This window comes from Thalassophryne amazonica, chromosome 1, assembly GCF_902500255.1.
Source record: "Thalassophryne amazonica chromosome 1, fThaAma1.1, whole genome shotgun sequence".
In the NCBI taxonomy this organism is placed as follows: Eukaryota; Metazoa; Chordata; class Actinopteri; order Batrachoidiformes; family Batrachoididae; genus Thalassophryne; species Thalassophryne amazonica.
In genome coordinates this window covers 159,500,630-159,510,195 of record NC_047103.1, presented here as the reverse complement: position 1 = coordinate 159,510,195, position 9,566 = coordinate 159,500,630, and the positions used below count along the sequence as shown (strand labels likewise).

General features: G+C 44.1%; 1 protein-coding gene across 1 annotated transcript; it reads left to right on the top strand.

Moving 5' to 3' along the window:
* The first annotated feature begins 4,165 nt into the window (after positions 1 to 4,165).
* spp2 (secreted phosphoprotein 2) lies at positions 4,166 to 9,527 on the top strand. The gene is given in 6 exon segments (XM_034177493.1): positions 4,166 to 4,306; positions 4,384 to 4,511; positions 4,816 to 4,938; positions 5,862 to 5,969; positions 6,069 to 6,117; positions 9,373 to 9,527. Coding segments are annotated over 6 exon segments (606 nt in total). The 5' UTR covers positions 4,166 to 4,251; the 3' UTR covers positions 9,516 to 9,527.
* Positions 9,528 to 9,566: the final 39 nt, after the last annotated feature.

The following is a 9,566-nucleotide window of genomic DNA, read 5'->3' as shown; positions in this document are numbered from 1 at the left end:
GGGTGAGTTGTGTTGCTGTCTGCTGCTTGGGCTCGTGGTCGGGTGTGTGCTGTGTGGTGGCCCTGTGTGGTTTTGTGTTCCTTATTCCAACACTCCATGTGAATCTTTGCCATTACCTGTGCCAGCTCCTGTACCTCTCGCGGGTCAAGCTTGAGTTTTTCAACCCAGTAGTCTGACATGGCTCCCATCTGCTGGTGACCTATCTCGATCCCTAATTGATAGAATCTGGATAACGACATGGCTGACCGTGCACCATAGTGATGCATGTTGGGGTCAATTACAAATGCCATTCCTGTGGCAATTGCGTATAGTTTCGGAAACGTCCTAGGGCTGAAGCTGTCTGCGTCGCTGGTTCCGATGAACTTGATAAAAGGGGCCTCCTTACCCTTGTTCAGGTAGTACTCGAGAAGGTTTCGGACTGCCAAAACCTCAGCCGACAGCTCTTCTTGCTCCAATAATGTCACCTCTGGTATAATCGTGCTCGACCACCAAGTCAAGTGCTGTCAGCCCGGTGTTTCTCATGAAAATTGCCGTCTGACCGATAGAAGTAATTTCAGCACTATAGAATCCCTTCATCTCGGCATCAAGGATAAGTTGCACCATTCCAACTCGTAAGTTGTATGAGGATGCAATGACTTGCACTGTCAGGGTGTCAAGTCGTGGCCCCATCAGCCATGATGAGTCAACTTTCCCTGTAGCCACTAGGGCAGAAACCTTTCCCTGAGCGTAGGCTACGGCATTGCCTGTATTGATGACAGCTTTTACAGTGAGGAAGAAGATCTGCCAAATCAAACTGGTATAAGCAGTTAGTGAACATTAGGGACCGTAGTTGGTGATTTGAGGGTCGACAGCGCTGGCAGTTGGTAATCAATTGCCTCGGCGATGATCTTTGCCTCAGCGGCATCTTCTTCCACAAGGATCACTCTGCCATCCACATGGAGGTAAATTATCTTAATGGTGAAGCCTCTGTTTTTGGCGATGTGGGCAAGTGTGGAGACTGGGTCATCCTGTCCTGTGACCAAGAGGGGGAGAAGAAATCTTGCTTTTGTGCTTGTCTGTGACTTTGAGGAAGACAGTGTGGTAAAATAAGTCACAATCACTGCCGCCCTACGTTGAGCATTCATGGGTCCTAACATGACTTAGCAGGTGACTGGCTCCACATCCTGGGCCAAAGCTCCTTATTCAGTGAGTCCCAAACCTGAAACGGCCAAAGCTCCTTGAGCGAGTCCCAAACATGAAGCGGCCGACGTTCCTTCTTGACTGAGTCCCAAACCTGAAGCGGCCAAAGTTCCTTGAGTGAGTTCCAAACTTGAAGTGGCCGAAGCTCCTTCTTCAGTGAGTCCCAAACCTGAAACGGCCAAAGCTCCTTCTTGAGCGAGTCCCAAACCTGAAGCGGCCGAAGCTCCTTCTTGAGCGAGTCCCAAACCTGAAGCGGCCGAAGCTCCTTCTTGAGCGAGTCCCAAACCTGAAGCGGCCGAAGCTCCTTCTTGAGCGAGTCCCAAACCTGAAGCGGCCGAAGATCCTTCTTGAGCGAGTCCCAAACATGAAGTGGCCGAAGCTCCTTCTTGAGCGAGTCCCAAACATGAAGCGGCCGAAGCTCCTTCTTGAGCGAGTCCCAAACCTGAAGCGGCCGAAGCTCCTTCTTGTACGAGTCCCAAACCTGAAGCGGCCGAAGCTCCTTCTTGTACGAGTCCCAAACCTGAAGCGGTCGAAGCTCCTTGAGTGAGTTCCAAACTTGAAGCGGCCGAAGCTCCTTCTTGAGCGAGTCCCAAACTTGAAGCAGCCGACGTTCCTTCTTGACTGAGTCCCAAACCTGAAGCGGCCAAAGCTCCTTGAGTGAGTCCCAAACTTGAAGCGGCCGAAGCTCCTTCTTGAGTGAGTCCCAAACTTGAAGTGGCCGAAACTCCTTCTTGAGTGAGTCCCAAACTTGAAGTGGCCGAAACTCCTTCTTGAGTGAGTCCCAAACTTGAAGCGGCCGAAACTTGAAGCGACCGAAGTTCCTTCTTGACTGAGTCCCAAACTTGAAGCGGCCGAAGTTCCTTCTTGACCGAGTCCCAAACCTGAAGTGGCCGAAGTTCCTTCTTGAGTGAGTCCCAAACTTGAAGCGGCCGAAGTTCCTTCTTGACCGAGTCTCAAACCTGAAGCGGCCGAAGCTCCTTCTTGAGTGAGTCCCAAACTTGAAGCAGCCAAAGTCCCTTCTTGACCAAGTCCCAAACCTGAAGTGGCCGAAGTTCCTTCTTGAGTGAGTCCCAAACTTGAAGCGGCCGAAGTTCCTTCTTGACTGAGTCCTAAACTTGAAGCGGCCGAAGTTCCTTCTTGACCGAGTCCCAAACCTGAAGTGGCCGAAGTTCCTTCTTGAGTGAGTCCCAAACCTGAAGTGGCCGAAGTTCCTTCTTGACTGAGTCCCAAACTTGAAGCGGCCGAAGTTCCTTCTTGACCGAGTCCCAAACCTGAAGTGGCCGAAGTTCCTTCTTGAGTGAGTCCCAAACTTGAAGCGGCCGAAGTTCCTTCTTGACCGAGTCTCAAACCTGAAGCGGCCGAAGCTCCTTCTTGAGTGAGTCCCAAACTTGAAGCAGCCAAAGTCCCAAACCTGAAGTGGCCGAAGTTCCTTCTTGAGTGAGTCCCAAACTTGAAGCCGCCAAAGTTCTTTCTTGACTGAGTCCCAAACCTGAAGCGGCTGAAGCGCCTTCTTGAGTGCGTACAGATCTTGAAAGATGAAAATACTGGAATCCTAAGTCCCCGAGTGATAAATGAGTTTTTGATGCCATGGCGGTGTCACGTAGTTTTCTTTTCCTGTATTTTCTTTTCCTCTGCTCAGGTTGATTGTAAGTGCGCACGCGTAGATCATCTAGAGAGATGGGGAAATCGGCCGCCATCATCGTAGTGATTCCATCGTAAGGCACAGTGAAGGTTTGATTTTGTAGTCTTGTTTCTTTTCTTTTTTTTTTTTTTTTATCTTTCCATAAAATGCATGAGATGCTCCCTCCTGCTTTCTGTGGATTTGAGTGGAGAAAGTGAGAAAGGTGTAACATTAACAATCACAGCTTGACACTGAAGTGGAGTAGAAAAGGACTGAACAGGAAAACAAATCAAATCTTGGTTACCCATGTGGCTCTACTGGCAAACTGCAGCTCAAATTTCAGGTTCTTTTTGAAGAAAAGCCTTTTGTACCACTTCATCGTGCAGCCTTATAACCAGTGATGCATCAGAGTTGTACTGTGCAGTTTGTCCAACTACAACCACAGAAGCCTAAAATGCCTTCAGAGTTGTCTGAGTGTTTTGGTGGCTTCCCTCACTAGTCTCCTTCCAGCACTGGTCACTCAGTGTTTTAGAACAGCCTACTTGTCAGGTTTACCACACAGTATCATAGTGTTTGTATTTCTTAATGACTGATGTAAATGAAGTCCAGGACATATTCAGTGATTTAGAAATGTTCGTGACTTGTCTCAAGAAAACTGTAAAAGTGATGATTAAATCCTTATAAGTGGACTAAACGTCCCCTGTCCAAAATTGTTTTGTGTTGCAGGAATGGATGTATATTAATAAATAAGGTTGACCATACAAAACATGAAATATCTCAGGCTCATACTGTTTGCGATGAAATAAAAGTCAAAGTACATGTAAGGATCACTATTTTATTTTTATTTGCATTTTCTTTATTGTCCCAACTTTTTCTGATATGGGGTTTTATATATCAGAGATTAATTTTTATTGCATTTGATGTTGCATCATATTCATTACACATTGTACATTTTAATTTAATTCGGGAGGTAATATTAACAGAAATCATAAGTTTAATTCAAATTATATGGATAATCAATGTGGTTCTCATTTCTATTTATTCTAATTTGCTGACAGCAGTTCTGTCAATGAAAAGCTCTACTGGTGTGCATGTTCTAAACATGAAAAATGTTCAACCTTTTCTGTTTTTACAACAGTTTATTTTTGTACAACTTCAAATGAATGGCATATTTAAAAAAAAAAACTTTTTAAATGACACTAATTTTATCTTTTTAACAATCAATTTTAAAATCTTTGATTTTAATGAAAATTCAAACTGCTGCAGGCTCATTGGATCAATTCTGCTGATCAAAGGTTAAAAATTTGTGGAAGTTGGACAGAGTGTAGAGGAAAGGTTAGGAATTTTTGGGGGGGATGTATGGAGGGTGAGAGGCGGAGAATAAGAGGAGGCACATTTGGACTAAAAATGAAATAAAACCTTAGCACTTTTGGAATTTGGTGCATGTCAGGATGAAGTCACATGTGCTCATTGTCTTGGCTGTGCTGCAGGCTCTTGGATGCTCAGGTGAGATAATTTCCCTAATTTTTATTTGATAAGACTGTTAGTATTTCTTAATTTTTTTTTTTCTTGCAACATTGCAGGCTTCCCACTGTATAGCTCTGAGCTGCAGTCTGCAGCAGAACGAGGCTTGCAAGCAGCATTAGTAAAAGCAAACTCCGTATATGCAGTGGGTCACCTTTACCGGGTCAGCCACGCCTCCATCGCCAAGGTCAGTTTAAATAAATAAATCTGTTTTGCATAAATTCAGGTGTCATATTCAGTCAGACAAAAGCCCAACAATGGTTGTTGCAGAAAAATAATTTAAAAATTATCTTATTTCTTTATAGACAGGAAACATTTCAATCTGCATTCAAGTGCAGTTCAAAATGTTTTCCATCTAAAAAAAAAAACAATTAAACTTTTATTTTGGGGCCTGATGTTCCACAATTATTTGTCTTCCACTGGAATGTGTGCACATTTTGTTCTTTAAAGAAATATTTAACAAATGCATCATTTCTGTGTTTGCATGGCAGGTTGTTCCTGCAGGCCTCGACAGTGTTGACATGCTGTTAAAATTTGGCATTAAACAAACAGTGTGTGCAAAGGGTGCAGGAGAAGACCCACAGAGATGTGCCTTCAAACCTGGTTTCTTTGTGGTGAGATAGTCAGGAAACCTGCATACGTAACCACAGCAAATCACTATTTTTGTTCATTTGTTGCCAGGTTGGGGTGCTGCATGTGCCAGTATGAGGCTGAAGGTATGAAGTACAACCTCAAAGCTTTTGGGAATACGGTAGAGAATAGAGGCATGTGTTGCCCTTTCAACCTGTCCAACTGTTTGACAAGCTATACTTTATCAGAACCATGTCAAAAGCTGTCAAAACATATTGTTATAACCTACAAGGTTACCCCAGAGATGACACATCTCTGCAAGGGTCCAACAGTCCTGTTTGCAGGTCTGTTGGTAGACAGATGGCTACTTTCAAGAAATGAGGGCTGACCAGTAATCCTCCTGGGTGGTTGCTACCCAGGATCCAAGGCGGTTCTGCAGGGTGGTGGATGTGGCTACGTGTAGATTTTACTTGACTTTCTGCACACAGAATTGAAGATCAAACGATACAGATCTACTTGAAAATTTAAACACTTCATACATACAACAATGCCAAGCTCTCCTTTAAATATGGGTTTGTGTCCTTTTGAGATATCATGCTGACAACTGGCAACAAATACATAACCTTGTTGAAGGTAAGTATCTCTAATACCTTTTCTTTACTACTGCTGCCTCTGTGCTTGCTCTGGGGGGGGTGTGGATTAGACCTCAGCCTTGTGAAGTGCCTTGGGGCAATTTAGATTGTGATTTGGCACTGTATAAAATAAACTGGACATAGATATCCCATTTGAATTCTGGGTCTTAGGATACATTTGACACCCTGCTGCCCACTCTTTGCCTTGGCATGGATTTAGTGGAGTAAACTGCGAGGACTGAGCCCGTGAGACAATCAATGCCTGTAATAGATGTCAGATATGAGGCTGCAGAGAGAATTCAAATGCAATCTTCTCCTCCTGGTCTTTTCTGCAGCCCTCAATCCCCTGCTCCAGCCTCGTGTGACTGTCTGAGACTTCCACACGGGTAGTTTCTCTGCGGTGCGGCTGGGATAGCAGCTCTAGCTCAGAGTCTAGTGAAGAGGTCAGGAAACAAATGAGACAAATCTATCTTAATAATAATAATCACATTTGAGGCAGAACCTTTCAGTCGATGCTCGTATAATAAACTTTGATTCAATAGGTGTTCTCGAGAGGGAGGCACCAGTTCAACATCCCAGATGAAAACAGAGGTAAGCACCTTGAACGCAACTCTGGACAAATACAGCACAGTAAAAATGAGTATTTGGACAGTGACAATTTTTGTAATTTTGTCTACAGGGTAGAAATAAAACAAGATGTGCTTGTAGAACCCCCAAATCAGAAAAACGTGGGACAATATGGAAAGTTCATGAATAGAAAAACTATTGTCCTTACTTTGGCTCGTTTCACGTGGAGACAGTATGAACGCAAGATTTCGTTTTTTGTAGTCTACTTCATTTCAGGCCTGCAACACATTCCAAAAAAGAAAAAAGTTGGGATGCTTAAGCATTTACCACTTTATGTGTGTGTGATAGTAAACCCAAAGGCCTACCTTTACACACTGAAATTCTTCCTTGAATCCTTTAATGATATTATGCACTGTTGAGGGAGAAACATACAAATCCCTTCTGAGCTTTCTTTGCAAAATATTAAACATTTGAATCATTTTTCTTCTCAAATATGTTGACAAACTGGGGATCCTCCACCCATCTGTGCTCAGTGATTCAGCCTTTCTTAGATAATGCTACCAAATACCAAATCATAATTACCTGTTGAAATATTATTTATCTTCTCATAAATATTTATTTTTACTGAAGGCCAAGAAGCGAGCACAGGCAGGGTGGAGTGGGGGGAGAAAGGTGGCAGGATTGATTTGTAACCAAAGGATATCTACAAGTACACTCAACAAAAATATAAACGCAACACTTTTGGTTTTGCTCCCATTTTGTATGAGATGAACTCAAAGATCTAAAACTTTTTCCACATACACAATATCACCATTTCCCTCAAATATTGTTCACAAACCAGTCTACATCTGTGATAGTGAGCACTTCTCCTTTGCTGAGATAATCCATCCCACCTCACAGGTGTGCCATATCAAGATGCTGATTAGACACCATGATTAGTGCACAGGTGTGCCTTAGACTGCCCACAATAAAAGGCCACTCTGAAAGGTGAAGTTTTATCACACAGCACAATGCCACAGATGTCGCAAGATTTGAGGGAGCGTGCAATTGGCATGCTGACAGCAGGAATGTCAACCAGAGCTGTTGCTCGTGTATTGAATGTTCATTTCTCTACCATAAGCCATCTCCAAAGGCGTTTCAGAGAATTTGGCAGTACATCCAACCAGCCTCACAACCGCAGACCACGTGTAACCACACCAGCCCAGGACCTCCACATCCAGCATGTTCACCTCCAAGATCGTCTGAGACCAGCCACTTGGACAGCTGCTGAAACAATCGGTTTGCATAACCAAAGAATTTCTGCACAAACTGTCAGAAGCCGTCTCAGGGAAGCTCATCTGCATGCTCATCATCCTCATCGGGGTCTCGACCTGACTCCAGTTCGTCGTGGTAACCGACTTGAGTGGGCAAATGCTCACATTCACTGGCGTTTGGCATGTTGGAGAGGTGTTCTCTTCACGGATGAATCCCGGTTCACACTGTTCAGGGCAGATGGCAGACAGCATGTGTGTGGCGTAGTGTGGGTGAGCGGTTTTCTGATGTCAATGTTGTGGATCGAGTGGCCCATGGTGGCGGTGGGGTTATGGTATGGGCAGGCGTCTGTTATGGACGAAGAACACAGGTGCATTTTATTGATGGCATTTTGAATGCACAGATACCGTGACGAGATCCTGAGGCCCATTGTTGTGCCATACATCCAAGAACATCACCTCATGTTGCAGCAGGATAATGCACGGCCCCATGTTGCAAGGATCTGTACACAATTCTTGGAAGCTGAAAATGTCCCAGTTCTTGCATGGTGGGCATACTCACCGGACATGTCACCCATTGAGCATGTTTGGGATGCTCTGGACCGGCGTATACGACAGCGTGTACCAGTTCCTGCCAATATCCAGCAACTTCGCACAGCCATTGAAGAGGAGTGGACCAACATTCCACAGGCCACAATTGACAACCTGATCAACTCTATGTGAAGGAGATGTGTTGCACTGCATGAGGCAAATGGTGGTCACACCAGATACTGACTGGTATCCCCCCCCCCCGAATAAAACAAAACTGCACCTTTCAGAGTGGCCTTTTATTGTGGACAGTCTAAGGCACACCTGTGCACTAATCATGGTGTCTAATCAGCATCTTGATATGGCACACCTGTGAGGTGGGATGGACTATCTCAGCAAAGGAGAAGTGCTCACTATCACAGATTTAGACTGGTTTGTGAACAATATTTGAGGGAAATTGTGATATTGTGTATGTGGAAAAAGTTTTAGATCTTTGAGTTCATCTCATACAAAATGGGAGCAAAACCAAAAGTGTTGCGTTTATATTTTTGTTGAGTGTACAAGAGTGAAGGGGAAAGTTTACAAGACAGTAGTGAGACCAGCTGTGTTGTACGGCCAACCCAGTTTCACAGATTGTCGTGATTCAGCATCACAAAATTCACATTAACATATTGGTTCGTCATATTGTCATGAAAAGTGCATAATTTTTGTCATGGCAGCAGAAATTCATTTTTACATTCCATGATGGCTGCACATAATTAAAAAGTGCAGCGGTGGTGGGGGGTCAGGGGTGGTTAAGGTTAGGGGAAGGAGTAGGGTTCGTGATAGTGAGTTTAAAAAATTAAAAAAAAACCCTGTCACGAAAATTTGAATCATTTCATGACGGGAGGATGAAAAAAAAAAGTGAGACTGGGCTGTGTACGGCTTAGAGACGGTGGCTCAAACAAAAAGACAGGAGGCAGAACTGGAGGTATCAGAGCTGAAGATGCTGTGATTTTCTTTGGGAGTGATGAGAATGAACAGGAATGAATATATCAGAGGGATAGCACAAGTTGGACGGTTTGGAGACAAAGTCACAGAGGTGAGACCGAGATGGTTTGGACATGTGCAGAGGAGGGACCCAGTGTACAGTATATAGGGAGAAGGATGCTGAGGATGGAGCCATCAGGCAGGAGAAGAGGGAGGCCAAAGAGGAGGTCTATAGAAGTGGTTAGTGAGGACAAAATAAATAAATCAATCAAGGGGAAGAGACCGTGTATGAAAATGGCTGTAATTCCAAAATAGCAAATGATGTATATTAAAATAATAAAATATATAATCAGAGACGACAGAGCTGAGACTCTACACTACACTCACATCTTGTCTTTTCAACAACAGAGTGTCACTGTCCAAATACTTACAGACCTGGCTGTAAAGGAGACATTACTTTGTAGTGAAAGTCCAGAACACATTTAGTCGTGTGATGCACAAAGCTGACCAGGGATCAAACCATTTTGAACAGACCCAGTGCCAACTGTACCCCTTCCACCCACCCAGCCTGGTCGCTCTCACCACAGCCACATTGGGGACGTCCAGCCCAGAGGAGACACTTTCACCAACTGTGGTTTGAATGTCCAGCTGTTTGTGAAAACCTTTAGGTGCTGATTACAAAACCAACCTGAATAAAATTTGATCAGAACTTGTGTCTGTGCCTTT